Raw genomic sequence first — 19,898 nt, forward strand, 5'->3', positions numbered from 1 at the left:
GCTGCCTTGTTTCATTCCGCCCTGTTGTGTCTGTGTCTCCCCCCCCCAGGACTACTGGACCACCCACCACCGGCTTCATAGGACGCATCGCTGCCACTGGGGGGGGCACAGACCCAGCACATTGGACGGGATCCCTGTTACCCCTGGAGCCTTCATTCACTCCCTACTTCCCTTTTCCCTTAAGTTTTAATAAACTTTCTGGTGTGACGCAATTGTGGTCCTCTGGTCGTCTGTCTGAACCGTGACATTATTCTATGTGAAAAGGTGGTGTTAACATCTAAATGTAATACATGTGAACATATGGTTTCACATGTGAGCAACTGTCTCTTTTGTATTCACGTGAACATTTCAGCTCAACATGTGAAAACAGCTAGTTCACATGTGAAAATGCGATTTCACATGTTAGACTGCAAATTTCACGTGTTTATTTGTAAGGGAATTTTTTAAGTTAATGGTACGCTGTTCAGCAAAAATAGTGCTTTCAGAACTACTGGGTAAAAAGCATACAAAGGTACCGGAGAATCTCTTTAATCTGACCATTCTCTCATCATTGATTTAATTTACTTATTTCAGCAATTTGAGGGTTTTCTATATAGTTGTATAATGTTGGTGGGGCATATTATTCTGTTTTAATGATACTCACTATGATAAATATAATAGTTTTTCTTGAGTGTATTTTTAACAAAGCTGAGATTGAATTTGAAGTCCAAAGTGTAGGAATACAGGTGAAATCATGCTGCTAACCAAGAGGTTGTGAATTCAAATCCCAGGGAGGACATGTTGAATAAAAAGTCCTGTGTAAATAAACAATGTAATCAAGTGAGTCAAATATGTAAGTTGGAAATACTGTATATTAAATGCACTGTTTGTGTGTGTATCCTAATAACAAATTTTTGTTTGCAGGGAAATCTCAGGTGAAAAATGGAATCCACATGTGAAAGGTTATGTGATCACGTGAAAATCCACGTGAAACTTAATGTGAAATATCATCACACGTGAAGTGTTCCAAAAACACATTGATTCACATGATTTCACATGTGAAATTTCACTAGTGAAATCATGATTTTCCACATGTGAAATCATGTGTTTTTTCCCAAAGGTGTGTGTGTGCGCGTGTGTGTGTGTTTTTATGTGTGTGTGTGACTCACTGTCCAGTCGACGGACGTGCGTATCTCCTTGGAAGGTCCGTTAGTGATGGGGGGCATGGGTTTGTGCACCGGGGCCAAGTGCTGGAGACCCGACCGCGAGATGGCTTTCCTGAAAAACACACACATTATTAGAGTATCAGCGTGATCCATCATATCAAATCTCTTGACCTGTAATCAGTGAAATGAAGAGATTCATAGAAGAGTACCATCTGTAATCAGTGATATGAAAGGACTCAGGTAATTATGGAAAATATCACCATGTTTCTTTTAGAGAGGATTACATGATGCTACTTCAGTACACTGGCCCAGTAACCCCAATACTCTGGAGAGATATGGAGAGAAAGAAAGAGAGGGGGATGGAGGGAGAAAGAGAAAACGTCTGTTCTCTCAGTCAGGGGTAGGAAGAGTCAGCAGTGTTGAGAGCTGCTCCTGGCTCCCTCAATATAACCTCCCCAAAACCTCCACACAACCTCCCCAAAGCCTCCCATACAACCAACCCACAACCTCCTCAAAGCCTCCCCTATAACCTCCCGTTCAATCTCCCCACAACCTCCACACAACCTCCCCAAAGCCTCCCATACAACCAACCCACAACCTCCTTAAAGCCTCCCCTACAACCGCCCCACAACCTCCCCACAACCTCCCTATAACCAACCCTGAGAGTTAAATCTCTGCTACAGGTTAAATCTCTGCTCTGAGGTTTTTCAAACACTCCACAAATTTCTTGTTAACAAACTACAGTTTTGGCTAGTCGGTTAGGACATCTACTTTGTGCATGACACGAGTAATTTTTCCAACAATTGTTTACAGACAGATTATTTCACTTATAATGCACTGTATCACAATTCCAGTGGGTCAGAAGTTTTCATTCACTAAGTTGACTGTGCCTTTAAACAGCTTGGAAAATTCCAGAAAATGATGTCATGGCTTTAGAAGCTTCTGATAGGCTAATTGACATCATTTGAGTCAATTGGAGGTGTACCTGTGGATGTATTTCAAGGCCTACCTTCAAACTCAGTGCCTCTTTGCTTGACATCATGGGAAAATCAAAAGAAATCAGCCAAGACCTCAGAAAAAAGATTGTAGACCTCCACAAGTCTGGTTCATCCAGCAATTTCCAAACGCCTGAAGGTACCATGTACATCTGTACAAACAATAGTACGCAAGTATAAACCCCATGCAACCACGCAGCCGTCATACCGCTCAGGAAGGAGACGCGTTCTGTCTCCTAGAGATGAACGAACTTTGGTGCGAAAAGTGCAAATCAATCCCAGAACAACAGCAAAGGACCTTGTGAAGATGCTGGAGGAAACAGATACAAAAGTATCTATATCCACAGTAAAACGAGACCTATATCGACATAACCTGAAATGCCGCTCAGCAAGGAAGAAGACACTGCTCCAAAACCGCCATAGAAAAGCCAGACTATGGTTTGCAACTGCACATGGGGACAAACATCGTACTTTTTGGAGAAATGTCCTCTGGTCTGATGAAACAAAAATATAACTGTTTGGCCATAATGACCATCGTTATGTTTGGAGGAAAAAGGGGGACGCTTGCAAGCTGAAGAACACCATCCCAACCGTGAAGCACGGGGGTGGCAGCATCATGCTGTGGGGGTGCTTTGCTGCAGGAGGGACTGGTGCGCTTCACAAAATAGATGGTATCATGAGGAAGGAAAATTATGTGGATATATTGAAGCAACATCTCAAGACATCAGTCAGGAAGTTAAAGCTTGGTCGCAAATAGGTCTTCCAAATGGACAATGACCACAAGCATACTTCCAAAGTTGTGGCAAAATGGCTTAAGGACAACAAAGTCAAGGTATTGGAGTGTCCATCACAAAGCCCTGACCTCAATCCTATAGAACATTTGTGGGCAGAACTGAAAAAGCGTGTGCGAGCAAGGAGGCCTACAAACCTGACTCAGTTACACCAGCTCTGTCAGGAGGAATGGGCCAAAATTCACCCAACTTATTGTGGGAAGCTTGTGGAAGGCTACCCGAAACGTTTGACCCAAGTTAAACAATTTAAAGGCAATGCTACCAAATACTAATTGAGTGTATGTAAACTTCTGACCCACTGGGAATGTGATGACAGAAATAAAAGCTGAAATAATTGTATTATTCTGACATTTCACATTCTTAAAATAAAGTGGTGATCCTAACTGACCTAAGACAGGGAATTCTTACTAGGATTAAATGTCAGGAATTGTGGAAAACTGAGTTTAAATGTATTTGGATAAGGTGTATGTAAACTTCCGACTTCAACTGTATCTGCTCACAGCAACATTTGTATGCATAATGCATAATAGCACTATAATATTGAGTATGTTCAGTTTAATGTAATACAATATATATAACATTCCTGATGTGTAATACAATATATATAACATTCCTTATGTGTAATACAATATATATAACATTCAGATCCATCCTACAGAATAGCTGACTATATTCTCAGCTCCAGCCAGCCTGCTGTAACTGTAACAATCTAGGTGGGTTAAATAACAGGAACTACTCTGCTCCACCTCACCTCTCTCTCATCTGTCCTATGCAGTATGCAACACACAGGCCGTAGGGTGAGCCCTGTGTGTGTGTGTGTGTGTGTGTGTGTGTGTGTGTGTGTGTGTATATATGTGTGTGTGTGTGTGTGTGGTTTGCTTTTTGTGAGGACAAGGATAGCAAAACAAGGAAAAAGTGGGGACCCCACAATGAAAACGGCTTTTTTAGGGTTAGGTTTAGTTTTAGGGTTTTGGGGTTAAGGTTAGGGTTAGAGTTACGGTTAGGGTTACGTTAAAGGTTAGGGTTAGGGTTTAGGGAAAACAGGATTTTGAATGGGAATCAATTGTTTGGTCCCCACAAGGATAGTAAAAAAATGTGTGTGTGTGTGAGAGTGAGTGTGTGTGTGGATAGGTACGGTGGAAAGGGTGGCTAATACATGACACCCTGTTGAAAGTTTCAGACCTCGTCTATAATTATCCACAGTGACAAAGACAGAGTCTGCTTACAGGGCTGTGTAACTCGAGCCCCAACACACACACACACACACACACACACACACACACACACACACATACACATACACCTTTAGCCCAGAGGGATAAAAATAGATGTACGGGGTGACAACACGCGGCTGAATGCATGCCACTGAGGCCAGGACACACACACACACACATACAGTGGGGAAAAAAAGTATTTAGTCAGCCACCAATTGTGCAAGTTCTCCCACTTAAAAAGATGAGAGAGGCCTGTAATTTTCATCATAGGTACACGTCAACTATGACAGACAAAATGAGAAAAAAAAATCCAGAAAATCACATTGTAGGATTTTTAATGAATTTATTTGCAAATTATGGTGGAAAATAAGTATTCGGTCACCTACAAACAAGCAAGATTTCTGGCTCTCACAGACCTGTAACTTCTTCTTTAAGAGGCTCCTCTGTCCTCCACTCGTTACCTGTATTAATGGCACCTGTTTGAACGTGTTATCAGTATAAAAGACACCTGTCCACAACCTCAAACAGTCACACTCCAAACTCCACTATGGCCAAGACCAAAGAGCTGTCAAAGGACACCAGAAACACAATTGTAGACCTGCACCAGGCTGGGAAGACTGAATCTGCAATAGGTAAGCAGCTTGGTTTGAAGAAATCAACTGTGGGAGCAATTATTAGGAAATGGAAGACATACAAGACCACTGATAATCTCCCTCGATATGGGGCTCCACGCAAGATCTCACCCCGTGGGGTCAAAATGATCACAAGAACGGTGAGCAAAAATCCCAGAACCACACGGGGGGACCTAGTGAATGACCTGCAGAGAGCTGGGACCAAAGTAACAAAGCCTACCATCAGTAACACACTACGCCGCCAGGGACTCAAATCCTGCAGTGCCAGACGTGTCCCCCTGCTTAAGCCAGTACATGTCCAGGCCCGTCTGAAGTTTGCTAGAGTGCATTTGGATGATCCAGAAGAGGATTGGGAGAATGTCATATGGTCAGAAAAAACTAAAATAGAACTTTTTGGTAAAAACTCAACTCGTCGTGTTTGGAGGACAAAGAATGCTGAGTTGCATCCAAAGAACACCATACCTACTGTGAAGCATGGGGGTGGAAACATCATGCTTTGGGGCTGTTTTTCTGCAAAGGGACCAGGACGACTGATCCGTGTAAAGGAAAGAATGAATGGGGCCATGTATCGTGAGATTTTGAGTGAAAACCTCCTTCCATCAGCAAGGGCATTGAAGATGAAACGTGGCTGGGTCTTTCAGCATGACAATGATCCCAAACACACCGCCCGGGCAACGAAGGAGTGGCTTCGTAAGAAGCATTTCAAGGTCCTGGAGTGGCCTAGCCAGTCTCCAGATCTCAACCCCATAGAAAATCTTTGGAGGGAGTTGAAAGTCTGTGTTGCCCAGCGACAGCCCCAAAACATCATTGCTCTAGAGGAGATCGGCATGGAGGAATGGGCCAAAATACCAGCAACAGTGTGTGAAAACCTTGTGAAGACTTACAGAAAATGTTTGACATGTGTCATTGCCAACAAAGGGTATAGAACAAAGTATTGAGAAACTTTTGTTATTGACCAAATACTTATTTTCCACCATAATTTGCAAATAAATTCATTAAAAATCCTACAATGGGATTTTCTGGATTTTCTTTCCTCATTTTGTCTGTCATAGTTGACGTGTACCTATGATGAAAATTACAGGCCTCTCTCATCTTTTTAAGTGGAAGAACTTGCACAATTGGTGGCTGACTAAATACTTTTTTTCCCCACTGTACACACACACACCACCATTGACAGACACTACAGTTAGAGCAGAAGAGACAATAATGCACCTAAAACCTACCGCATTAGCGGATACCAGTGATAACGTAACACACACACACACTACACAGACACACAGACACACCCATACTGTCCAAACACACTTAACCCCTGTGCTTATCGGATAGCAGTGATAAAGCAACACACACACAACCTGCCCACACACGCTCATCAGTGTGTTATGTGTTGAGTGATGTAGATTATACTAACCTGATTATAGCCAGACCTGATCTGACAGGATAGACAGTCTGAGTAGACTGACAGAGAGAGATATGGATGTGTGTGTGAGTGTGATAAAGGGAGAGAGCGGTTTGTATGATAGCGAGAGTGATAGAGAGGGAGAGATATTGACCGTGTGCATTCACAACTATCAATACCTGATGCCTCAGAGATCAGAGTAGCTATGTACTGTAGTGTGTTGGATTGACAGAACACACACACACAGACAGAGACAGACAGACCACCATTGCATTTTAACTGCATGCTTAGTAATCTACTAAATCCATAGCAGGATCAAGGTATTAGAGCTTGTTTTGATGACTTTGATGTTAGACTGATGGGTGGATATGCAGTAATGGGGGCTCTACAGAGGAACGAGTCAGCTCAGGCACCTAACAGTCAACAGGGTAACAGATTCTCTCCATGGTTGGGGTTAATTCAGTTCACTTTTCAGTTCAGTAAATCCAGGAAGTGAATTGAAATTAAACTAATCCCTTAAAAAATCATCATAGAAAACACTGGGCAAAATTCTGAATTAACTGAATTGAAAACTGAATTGATCCCAACTGGTGATTGACACTCCCTGATGTAGAAGTTAGTGGTTGCTGGTGTATCACATAAACCAAAGAAAGTTCTGGAGAAATCTGATACTCACACAAGTGGGTGATTAATTGAGCAACTACTGAACAAAGCAGGCTGTCCCTCTGCCTCCGTCCTCTGCCTCCCACTCTCCATCTCTATCCCTCCGCTTTCCCTCTTCCCTCTCTCTCTCTCTCTCTCTCTCTCTCTCTCTAATATTATTTATTCGTCCCTCCCTCTTATGCCTCCAACTTTCCCTCTCTCTCTCTTCTCTCCCTCCTCTCCATTCACCTCCTCTTCTTATCTCCTCATTCTCCTTTGTCCTCCTTGCCTACTCCTCTTCTCCTCCTCCTCTTCTCCACCTCCTCTTATTTCTCCTCTTCCTTCTACAAGTCGTGGCAGCAGTTCCAGGCTGACAGGGTTGCTATAGTAACCACCCAGTACGCACCAGTTGTCTCTGTGTAAAGATGTAATTATAGAGTAGAGACTCAGTGTCAGCATCATGGTCTGCACACACATGCACACACACTGAGGCACACATGCACACACACCTGTATCCTCTCACTGTCAGGCCACTACACAGGTGGGACCAACCCCCGACTACACACCATTACAGTAAAGATGAGATCACCCCACATTACCCACTCACTGCTTCTACCAAGATAGCATCTAATATAAAACGTCAACATAGGGCCTATTGTAACTGTTCAACAGCATTATATATCTGAATGGAACTCATCAGGCGTATGTCTTTGGAATATAGACAGACCCCACACAAATACACACATAGACACACATACCCTAAGCCAGTGGTTTTGAACCCTCTCCCCGAGCACCCCCAGGCGTTTCACAATGTTGTTGTATCCCTAAACTAGCTCACCTGATTCAAGTAGTCAAGGGCTTCATAATTAGTTGAATCAGGTGTGCTATCTCTGGAATAACTAAAATACACGGAACGGCAGGGGATCCCCGAGGAGAGGTTTGAAAAGCCCTGCCCTAAGCGGCAGCTCACTGACCTGTAACCCAGCAGCCTGCGATACCAACACACTTTCTTTTTACTACCTCTCCTTTCATCCCCTCTGCTCCTCTGTCCTTTTCTCTCCTTTACTCCATTCTTTCTGTCCATCATTCTTCCACAAATGCTCCTCTACTCCTCTCCGCCTGCTCACCGTCCTGCACTTCTACAGACCTGCAACTAGTCTCCACTGATCTACAGGTACTGAGGGACACGCATACCTAGTAACACACACACACACACACTCACCAGGTAGTTGTTCTGATCATTGTGACAGGCAGCCGAGACCTGATACCAGTCACCTATACCGTGTGTGTGTGTGTGGTGTCAGATGGTCTGTGCCACTTAGCTAGGCTACATCACCCCCCTCTCAGTCGCCCCAAAGTCTATTCTGGGAACATTACGTCATTACGCAACCCTCATGACCCTGACCGTTGACCCCCAACCTGACAGGGACAACCTGAGGAGGCGTACTGTATGTGAGTGTGCTGTTTCAAGTGACAGATAATTTACAACATCACTTACACAGTGCGGATTACACAATTCCTTTTTTAGTTGTTTTTTTAAGACAGAATAAGAGTTTCTTCGACCGTTTTTTGTTACAGGAAACAGCAAAACACATCACCCAAACACGCACACACACACACACACACACACACACACACACACAGAATACACATACACACACATATATTCACAGACAATGGCAGGAAAACTCCAAATACTGTAGACCGAAAGCACCAACATCTTAAGCACAGGCATTAGGCACTCACAGACACACAGACCCCCCCCCCCCTCCCACCCACACCCACACACACATTGACCAGGGGTGGTCGAGACCAGGGAGAGGGTCAGGAAAAGGTTGTCATGGTAACCTCAAACTTGTTGTTTTCATGGTAACCTCAAACTTCCTTCCCTCCCAGTTCATCTAAATACAGCATCTCTCTCTCTCTCTCTCTCTCTCTCTCTCTCTCTCTCTCTCTCTCTCTCTCTCTCTCTCTCTCTCTCTCTCTCTCTCTCTCTCTCTCTCTCTTTCTGACAGTGAGTGGGTGTATGTGAGAGCAGCTGCAGTGAGAACAGAGCGTAGCACACTATCAGATCCTATTAGATCAACTCCTCTCCTCACAGCACTGCTATGACACACACACACACACACACCCCTACCAAAGCACTTTGAACACACAACCTGCTAGATCAGACTGTATGCCATATACAACACACACACTTAACTCAAATCCCTGTGAGACCTCACCACAAAAGAGGAGAGGAGAGGAGAGGAGAGGAGAGGAGAGGAGAGGAGAGGAGAGGAGAGGAGAGGAGAGGAGAGGAGAGGAGAGGAGAGGAGAGGAGAGGAGAGGAGAGGAGAGGAGAGGAGAGGAGAGGAGAGGAGAGGAGAGGAGAGGAGAGGAGAGGAGAGGAGAGGAGAGGAGAGGAGAGGAGAAGCTTGCTTTGTCAGCACGATTCCCTGGCAGATAAAAGATAATCCCATCTTTGACTCTTTCCTTATTTCTGCTAAATTAAACTAATGTACTGTTGGAGGGAGATAAGGAAACGCTGAGTCGAGATGAGGAGGACAAGATGCTACTGAAACAGCAGACGTGTCCCCAATCTGTTGGTCTTCTTTAACCCTGTAATGTCTGACGTTTAATCATTGCAACATACACACAGACACATTTGCAAATACACACACTCACAAACACGCATTCGCAAAGACACACAGACACACACGTAATAGCTGCCTGGACACCAGTGGAGAGGGAGGAGTAGGTGTTGGAGAGAGAGGATAACCTATGTGTGTGTGTGTGTGTGTGTGTGTGTGTGAGAGCTTCATCCTGCCTGTGCAGACAGGAAGCCTGGGCCTTTCCCTCTGACCCCCTCCCCTCCCCTCTTCCTCCTCCCTCCTCCCTCTTTCTATTTCTATCCCTCTCCCACCCTGCCTCTAACCACACACACTCACACACTCACACACACACACACACACACACACACACACACACACACACAAAAACTGCTCTCGTCTCTCCTTCATCACATCCACTTCATCCTCTTTCTCTTTCTCTCGATCCCTCTGACAGGGAGGGTGTGTTCATGTATTCTTTCCCTTCAGCACACAGCCAGCCTGCTTCTGATACTCTCCTGTCCTCTCCTCCTCTTTCCTCTCTTCCTATCTTTGCTGGAAAATGATCATCTCTTTTCCCTGTTCCTGTCATTCTGGCCTGACACAACCTGTCTCCTCCCCTCTCCTCTCCTCTTATGCCTTCCTTTCTGGAATGTGTGTACGAAAGAGAGTTGAGAGTAAGAGGAGTGGGGAGGGGAGGAGGAGAGTAGAGGGAGAGGAGGAGAGCAGAGGGAGGGAGAGGAGGAGGAAGAGGTATCAGCCTCCGGGGAGGGTTAGGGTCCCAATAGAACAGATGCTCACCACTGCTGTCCTTCACCAGGAGCAGAGGGTGTGTGTGTGTGGTTCAAGCTGTCCTTCCCTTCACTCCTCTATTGGCCTAAATTACTTTTCCTTAGGCAGAGAGAGAGAGAGAGAGAGAGAGAGAGAGAGAGAGAGAGAGAGAGAGAGAGAGAGAGAGAGAGAGAGAGAGAGAGAGAGAGAGAGAGAGAGAGAGAGAGAGAGAGAGAGAGAGAGAGAGAGAGAGAGAGAGAGAGAGAGAGCTGTTAATGAAGTTAATTAATGCTGTGAATAATGTACAGGGTCCTGTTAACTATGAGGGTCAGTGGGTGGTTTGGCTCTGCACCTCAACCTCCAAACAGAATCCAAGCACTCGGGGGCTCAAGATCCTCTCTTCTCTCATCCTTCTCTCCGTTCTGCCTCTTTCATGCTACGGATGAAAAGAAGCAGCACATTCTTCCAAAAATCCTACCCAGCAATCCCCTCTCCTCTCAAAGAGGTGGCAGGTCCAAAAACAGCTTTAATGGCATATCTCTCTGTCGCTCTCTCTCCCTCTCCCTCTGTCTATCTCTCTCTCTCTCTCTCTCTCTCTCCCTCTGTATCTCTCTCTCTTTCAGTGTGTGTGTACATGCCTGCCTGGGCATCAGTTCCAGAATTGTGGTAGTGAATGTGCCCACAGGATCCTCTCACCCTCTACTTCTCTCTCTCTCTGTTCTTCTCTCTTTCTCCCGCGTTCTCTCTTTCACACAGGGTCGTGACACCTCAACAATTACCCAGTGTGTGGGAGTGTGCGTTCGTGTGTGTGTGTGTCAGTGTGTGAGTATGTGTGTGTATGTTTATATGTGTGTGTGTGTGTGCACCAGTGAATGTGTCTGTGTGTACTGTGGGGGAAGTATCTGAAGCATACTGCTCTCCATGTATTTGACCTTTCATCAGCTCAGAATAGAACGACTAGCAGAAGAAAATGACTGAACTATTATATCAGAATAGAATACCAGCATTTAACTCTTTCATTCAAAGTCACTTGTGTCAAAGGTGCAATCTGTAGTTTTATTTCTGGTAAAAAACATTGACCCAGGTGGGACTGAAGGGAAAACTGTGCAAGGTTAACTGAGGCTGGAATATAAATTAGCTGGAGTAATGTTGAAATAGGGTTAGAGTAAGGTTTGAAAAGGGTTTGTATAAATAATGTTCAAACAGGGTTAGAATGAGGTTATAACAACATTGTATCACTGTTTAAACAAGAGTTAGATTGTATTAATGTTGTAATAGGGTTAGGCAAAGGTTATAATAAGGTTAGAGTTGAGTTGTAATAACGTTGGAATAGGACTAGACAGAGGTTAGGCTTGCTGCTGAAGGAGTGGTGTCTCCTGGCTTCTGTCTCACCCTCATCCCCTCACTGCCTAATAGAATCAATCATTTACTAAATGAGGCTCTGCTACCTAGAGCAATCAGTGCACGCTGGAACAGAGCAGGGCAAACACACACACGCAAGACCTCCCAGACCACAGCTGGAGAGCAAGGGACATTCTATAATTACTGAGATCTGCAAAGAACTGTTCTGTTCTATCTCTGTGTGCTGTGTGCTGTGTGCTGTGTGCTGTGTGCTGTGTGCTGTGTGCTGTGTGCTGTGTGCTGTGTGCTGTGTGCTGTGTGCTGTGTACTGTGTGTGTGTGTGTGTGCTGTGTGTGTGTGTTTGCGCAGAGAAAATTCACAAAGTGAAGCTTACATGTATCAGGACTATTGCAATTAACTCCCACACCTGTCTGGATGCTAGAATCACAGGCAGGCATTTTATTCTGTTTGTGTGTGTGTGTGTGTGTGTGTGTGTGTGTGTGTGTGTGTGTGTGTGTGTGTGTGTGTGTGTGTGTGTGTGTGTGTGTGTGTGTGTGTATGACTGGTAGGATTACAGACCACTGCAAGTCCCTCAGCACTCAGAGAGATGACTCTCAATTCAGAGCTAATGCCTTGCTTGCTCACACAGACACACACACACACACGCTCCACTCACACATAAACCCTGACACATTGGCACATCATGCACTAGGATGAGGATGTGAGAGGTGTGCATCACCACCTTTCCTCTCTCTGCCTCCCTCTCTCCTTTCTCTCTCCTCCCCCTCTCTTTCTCTCTCAGCCAGACGTGTGTCACAGTGATGGAGTCACTCTCAGCTCAGTGGGGCTGTCTGTGGCACTGCCAGATGGACTGGACAGAACAGAGAGAGAGAGAGAGAGGGGGGGGGGGGGGGGGGGGGGGTAGGTAGTTGTCTAGAGAGCTCTGACAGAAAAACAGCAGGTTTAAAAGGCACACACTACACCTGTTCCTGTCTAGCCATCCACTCTGGGGCCTAGTGAATCCTGCTGAAGCTTGGGCCTGTAGTAGGGCCCCTCAGCCTGGTCTGCCTGGTGCTGGGTGATGTGAGGGGGGGGCCAGGACCCAGGCATCAGGAAAAGCCTCTTACAGCCAGACAGACCCCAAATAAGGAGAGACTGACTCCACAGCCTGAACATCCAATCCCCTTAATGCCTCATCACAATGCATTATGGGAGAAAAACACCAGCCGCCAGCCCCAACCCCGGCGCTGCTCTGCTCTGGAAAATGCCAGGAGACAGAGAGGCCTTTTAAAGGAATAATCTGTCCTCTACTCCTAAAACAGACATCCCCCCATTCCTCTCTTCACCACACAGATTAATACTGACGGTTACCTACGCACGTATTATCAGACACTGTGTGTGTCTGACCTGCCCCACAGACCTGCGCCACAGACCTGCCCCATCAAATAAAACACTGGCATGCACACACACACAACTCTCTCTCACACACACACACACATCTTAGTGTCAGACAACCAGAACAGGGTATTATAACCCACAAAGAGGAGGAAAGGGAGGAGGATGTGTCACACTCCTAATGTCCTGGTGTGTGTGTGTGTGTGTGTGTGTGTGTGTGTGTGTGTGTGTGTGTGTGTGTGTGTGTGTGTGTGTGTGTGTGTGTGTGTGTGTGTGTGTGTGTGTGTGTGTACATGCATGCATGCGATTGACGGATTAATGATTAAAACCCCCGTATACACACAGAACACCCAACCATCTCACATTCGCAGCTCAAACACACACCGTTCCAATGCCTTCAACACATTCACAGGCTGCCAAAAGTCCAGAAACTCAGCAGCTATCCACCTCCTCACACCAAACCAATCCACAGAGAACGATCAACTCCTTCTCTCCCTTAGTAATCATACGGTTCACATAAAGGGGCAATCGCCTGGGCCCTGATCTTAGAGCCCCTGTCTGTCTGTCTCATCATTTTGTCTGTCTGGTTGCTCCCTATACCCTCTGCCTGCTTTAGAAATACATGAGAAGTCACTGAATGAAGGGACAGAAGGACAGAGAGAGAGAGGAAGAGAAGGAGGGAGGGGACGAGGGAGATCATTGAAACAGGCCAGATAGAAGCAGACAGTTGGAAGCCCTCTCTTCCCCTGCACTAGACAGTCAACGTTCAGTGTGTTATCATTATGTATTCATCTGTATAAAACAATGGCGTCAGCAGCACGCTGTCTCTGCTGCATATGAATAAGTTAGAGAGGAAACGGAGGGGATGTACTTCCTCCCTGCTGTACAGCCCTCAGCTCAAAGCAGAGAGAGAGAGGTGAGAGGGGTTGTATGGCTCAAAGTCAGCCTTGAATAATAACATTCTGTCTTGTATTTCCCATGCACATACAGTGCATTCGGAAAGTATTCAGACCCCTTGACTTTTTCCACATTATGTTACGTTACAGCCTTATTCTAAAACAGATTTTTTTTTTATATTCTCATCAATCTACACACAATACTCCATAATGACAAAGAAAAAACAGGTTTTTAGAAATGTATGCAAATGTATTAAAAATAAAAAACAGAAATATCAGTATTCCGACCCTTTACTCAGTACTTTGTTGAAGCACCTTTGGCAGTGATTACAGCCTCAAGTCTTCTTGGGTATGACGCTACAAGCTTGGCACACCTGTATTTGGGGAGTTTCTCCTATTCTTCTCTGCAGATCCTCTCAAACTCTGTCAGGTTGGATGGGGAGCGTCGTTGCACAGGTATTTTCAGGTCTCTTTAGAGATGTTCAATCGGGTTCAAGTCTGGGCTCTGGCTGGGCCACTCAAGGACATTCAGAGACTTGTCACGAAGCCACTCATGCATTGTCTTGGCTGTGTGCTTAGGGTCGTTGTCCTGTTGGAATGTGAACCTTCACCCCAGTCTGAGGCTCTGAGCGCTCTGGAGCAGGTTTCATCAAGGATCTTTCTGTACTTTGCTCCGTTCATCTTTGCCTCGATCCTGACTAGTCTCCCAGTCCCTGCCGCTGAAAAACATCCCCACAGCATGATGCTGCCACCACCATGCTTCACACTAGGGATGGTGCCAGGTTTCCTCCAAACGAGACTCTTGGCATTCAGGCCAAAGAGTTCAATCTTGGTTTCATCAGACCAGAGAATCTTGTTTCTCATGGTCTGAGAGTCCTTTAGGTGCCTTTTGGCAAACTCCAAGCGGGCTGTCATGTGCCTTTTACTGAAGAGTGACGGCCTGATTGGTGGAGTGCTGCTGTAATGGTTGTCCTTCTGGAAGGTTCTCCCATCTCCACAGAGGAAGTCTGGATCTCTGTCAGAGTGACCATCAGGATTGCTCAGTTTGGCCAGGCTGCCAGCTCTAGGAGGAGTCTTGGTGGTTCCAAACTTCTTCCATTTAAGAATGATGGAGGCCACTGTGTTCTTGGGGACCTTCAATGCTTCAGACATTTTTGGGTACCCTTCCCCAGATCTGTGCCTTGACACAATCCTGTCTCGGAGCGTTACGGACAATTCCTTTGACCTCATGGCTTGTTTTTTTGCCCTGACATGCACTGTCAACTGTGGGAACTTATATATAGACAGGTGTGTGCCTTTCTAAATCATGTCCAATCAATTTAATTTACCACAGGTGGACTCCAATCAAGTTGTAGAAACATCTCAAGGATGATCAATAGAAACAGGATGGACCTGAGCTCAATTTCGAGTCTCATAGCAAAGGGTCTGATTACTTATGTAAATAAGGTACTTCTGTTTTTTATTTTTTATAAATGTGCCAACATTTCTAAAAACCTGTTTTAGCTTTGTCATTATGGGGTATTGTGTGGAGATTGATGAGGAAAATGTTTATTTAATCAATTTTAGAATAAGGTTATAACGTAAAAAAAATGTGGAAAAGGGGAAGGGGTCTGAATGCTTTCAGAATGCACTGTACACTACTAGGGCTCTTCCCAAGCACATCTGAAGGCACTGTATACCCATTGATTCTTGAAGACTATAACTTATAAATGCCTCATGAGCTCAGTTCAACTGCCGTACCCCATTAGAACCCAAAATATAAGCTTGTTTTACTCTGTTAGTAAACAACGTAAATGTAAACAAACATGGTTAAAACTATATTTTTGATATCATGGATGTCAGTCCTTGCATCCATAGCTATGCCTATGAATTTGAGAGTGGTTACATTTCTCCAGCCCCATCCCTTAGTTTTTTAGCAACACAGGGGCGGGGAAAACGCTTTGTTATTGTTTAAGTTAAGAATTCTAGCTTTAAGGTTTTGTCTCCTTAAAGTTGGTGGCAACTTAGTTGATATACAGTATGAAGCTATAGAGATGCAGTAGGCCTAGATTAGCCTGTAGGCTACGTCCTCTCTCCTCCGTGCTCTCTCTCCCCCTTTTGAAAAAAGTCAAAGGTAATCGAGGAGAGGCGACGAGGAGAGTGTGTGGACGAAAATGTGCTTGTATGAAATGAGAAGGTTCTTCTCCACTCGCGAGTCATTAAGCATATGACGTTTACAGGGGTGGATCCCAAAATAAATGTGTAAAGAGATCAAAATAAATGAAGTTAGTTGTGCAAGACATTTTATAGATACAAGGATAAGTAGCATATTGTTTTTAAATGTGTGCATGCTTTTCTCCTCTGACAATGCAACATCTGATTCAAAGGGGGTGTGGCAAATATCAAAACTCTTCCGTGGTAGGATACACTTGTGTTTCCTCGCCAAAAGGAGGCTATTGAGGAGGGGAGGACCGTCTTCCGTTTGCCTACTAATGAATTGACACACTCCTCGACCACTCGACCACTTATCGGTTTCCGGGTCATGGAGGAGAGAGGACGGAGTATGGACTTTTGCCCAAACAAGAAAAGGCCTATGACTCTCTCTCCATCAGAGTTTGGAAGAAACTGAAAGCCATTAATATGCATGTTGAACTGTTCATCGGTTTCAGTCGGGAGGATGAGAAAATGTGTCATCTGAACAATTCTACAATTAGAACTCTGATCGGCTGTTAAAAAATGCATGAGTCTCTTTCTGATGCCAAGTCCCAGGCTGAGTACTCTACTCTCTCACTGTGATAACTGATAAAACCCATACAGGCCTCCTGGAGAGTTTGACGCCAATATTTGAGTCTGGGTAATGGGTGTTGTGGCCTTTTCATGGCCTGGTTTAAGTATGGCAAACAGACCTGGCCCAATTCTGGACAGTAATACCAATAAATGGTAAACTGGGCCAAATAGATGTGGGCCGGATTTGGGCCGTAACAATTTTGCTGTCAGCATCTGTCTGTTCTGGTCAATTCAATGCTTCTTCCTTCAGTTACTGCAGGCAGGTCTCCAAGGAACTGTGACCATGGCCCGTATCCACAAAGCATCTCAGAGTAGGAGTGCTGATCTAGGATCTGTCCATATAATCTTATTCATTATGATCTAAAAGGCAAAACTGATCCTAGATCAGCACTCCTATGATACGCTTTGTGGATAAGGGCCCAGATCAGAGTTGATGTTATTCCATCTTGTTCTGTTTCTCTCTGTGTGGTTGTTAATCTTCTCTCTGTTGTTGGTGTCCTGGTTGGAGATGAACACCATCTCTAATTGGGAGATGAAATAAAAACGATTTATCCCACATGAGAGAGAAAGGCTTTGAACATCCTCCTCTTGGAGATAGGCTACCCCGCATACAACACAGACAAACACACATGCAAACACACACTCGAGTACACACACACATGCACAAACGCAAACAAACTTGCGAGCACGCAGTCACTCACAGACCCACACACACTGCACTAATTTTCAGAGTTTTTATGGCAGATACATAAGTTAAAGAGAGTCTGTTTCAGTGAGAGTCAGTTGAAGAGTGTTGAGTGTGTGAAAGGGTTAATTGCACAGTATTTCCCATAAAGGGGCATGACACAATCATCTATTCACTCTCTCACACACACAGTGGTGTAAAGTACTTAAGTAAAAATACTTTAAAGTACTACTTAAGTAGTTTTTTGTACTTAAGTCGTTTTTTGGGGTATCTGTACTTTACTTTACTATTTATATTTTTGACTAAATTTACTTTTATTTCACTACATTCCTAAAGAAAATAATGTACTTTGTACTCCACACATTTTCCCTGACACTCAAAAGTACTCGTTACATTTTGAATGCTTAGCGGGACATGAAAATGGTCCAATTCACACACTTATCAAGTGAACATCCCTGGTCATCCCTACTGCCTTTGATCTGGCGGACTCATTAAATACACATTCTTTGTTTGTATATGTGTCACGATCGTTATAAACAGCGGACCAAGGCGCAGCGTGATATGCGTACATCTTTTATTAAGTACACACGCGAACAAAACAAACGATACGTGAAGTCCTAGGTTATACACCAAAACAAACCTTACGGAACAAGATCCCACAAATAACTAGTGCCAACAGGCTGCCTAAGTATGGTTCCCAATCAGAGACAACGAGAACCAGCTGCCTCTGATTGGGAACCACCCTGGCCAACATAGAAAACACGAACTAGAACAAAACATAGAAAATCACACATAGAAAATCCACACCCTGGCTCAACATATAAGAGTCCCCAGAGCCAGGGCGTGACAATATGATGTCTGAGTGATGGGAGTGTGCCCCTGACGATCCGTAAATAAATAAAAAACAATAAAATGGTACCATCTGGTTTGCTTAATATAAGGAATTTAATATTATGTATACTTTTACTTTTGATATTTAAGTATATTTTAGCAATTACATTTACTTTTGATACTTAAGTATATTTAAAACCAAATACTTTTAGACTTTTACTAAAGTAGTATTTTACTGGGTGACTTTCACTTTTACTTGAGTCATTTTCTATTAAGGTATCTTTACTTTTACTCAAGTATGACAGTTGGGTACTTTTTCCACCACTGCACACATACTGTACACACGCTGGGTGTCTGAGGGATGTTTATTTATGCGTAGCAGACAGAGACATCTCAGAATAGATGAAAGGACTCAGAGATTTCTGGGAACACAGTCCTGTGTGACCACTCACTCAGTGGGAGTCAGCTCAATGTGGGGATACAACACACTAAGTACACTCTCTCTATTCTCACTTTTCTCTGTCTGTCTGTCTGTCTGTCTGTCTGTCTCTATCTATCTCAATCAATCAATCAAATGTATTTATAAAGCTGATGTCAAAAAGTGCTTATACAGAAACCCAGCCTAAAACCCCAAACAGCAAGAAATGCAGATGTAGAAGCATTGAGATCTATCTCACTATCTCTGTCTCGTACTCTCTCTCTCTCCTTCACACACGCAAATACCTACCTCATAGATACTCACTCTCACTCACTCACTCAGTCACTCACACATAGACACACAAACAAACACACAGCCTGATTACCACACTACACACTCTCCAGCTGTGGTCTGCCCCCTGAGGGCAGCGTCACCATTACAGACTGGTGAAGGGGATACCTATTACAGGTCTGAAAGGAGTCATTGTTTTACACACACACACACACACACACACACACAGAAACACACACACACACACTTAGAGCCTTGATGTTCAACAGTATCATTTCTCAGGTTTCTTTGAATCACACACATAGACCATGGTGAGCTTGGACTTCAAACAGACACAGGAGCTGCATGTAATCATGAGCATTAATTCACTATGGCTATTACAAATCAGAAGACAGACAGACAGACTAAAGATTTTAACATCTCTCCACTCAAACCAAACGGCAAACAAATCATTAGGCGATATTGATTTGACCTCCAAAGCAAACCGTTTTCCAATACAAGAGGCAGACAGACAGACAGACAGACAGAGACACACACACACACTAGGCTATGCACGATCAGACACACACACACACGCAAGCTCCATCTCTCACTAAATCAGAACGAAAGCTATAACTTCCTGTGGGTTGTGTTGTTCATTAGCCAATTCCACAACCCGAGAAGCTGCCTGTCTCAACAGGGGATCCGAGCTGGCATTCCGGAGAATAGCCAGCCCTACACACACGGCGGGCGAATACATACATCACCGCGACAGAGCACACACACACACACAAACACACACACTGCCTGCAAATCAATAAAGCTAACCCCCTCTCCCCTCCCCCCTCCACACACACAAAAATGACACAGAAAATACAACAATGCGCATTCGCACACACACTATGGACAGTAGCTCAGAATGCCAGTGTGCTACAGCCTATGCGTGGTTCAGTCAGAGAGAAATAGCCTACTGTGATAGTTAACACAATTTAATAATGTAATAGTCTACCATATTAATAATAATACAGGATTTCAGAGAACCTTATGTCGGAAATATGTGTGCTGTCAAATGCTCTCTCTCTATTGGTGTGTTCGATTGTGTTTTTGTCAATGTTT

The 19,898-nt window shown here is 44.4% G+C and overlaps 1 protein-coding gene across 1 annotated transcript in view; it reads right to left on the reverse strand.

Annotated features, from left to right (window-relative positions):
* dgki (diacylglycerol kinase, iota) overlaps nucleotides 1-19,898 on the reverse strand; it is a 68,831-nt gene that overhangs the window by 48,317 nt on the left and 616 nt on the right. The window contains exon 2 of the mRNA XM_084175422.1: nucleotides 1,149-1,257. Coding sequence (XP_084031548.1) covers nucleotides 1,149-1,257 — 109 coding nt within the window. The remainder of the gene's footprint in view (nucleotides 1-1,148; nucleotides 1,258-19,898) is intronic.

The sequence above is a fragment of the Coregonus lavaretus genome (genome assembly GCF_964263955.1).
Source record: "Coregonus lavaretus genome assembly, chromosome: 13".
NCBI lineage: Eukaryota > Metazoa > Chordata > Actinopteri > Salmoniformes > Salmonidae > Coregonus > Coregonus lavaretus.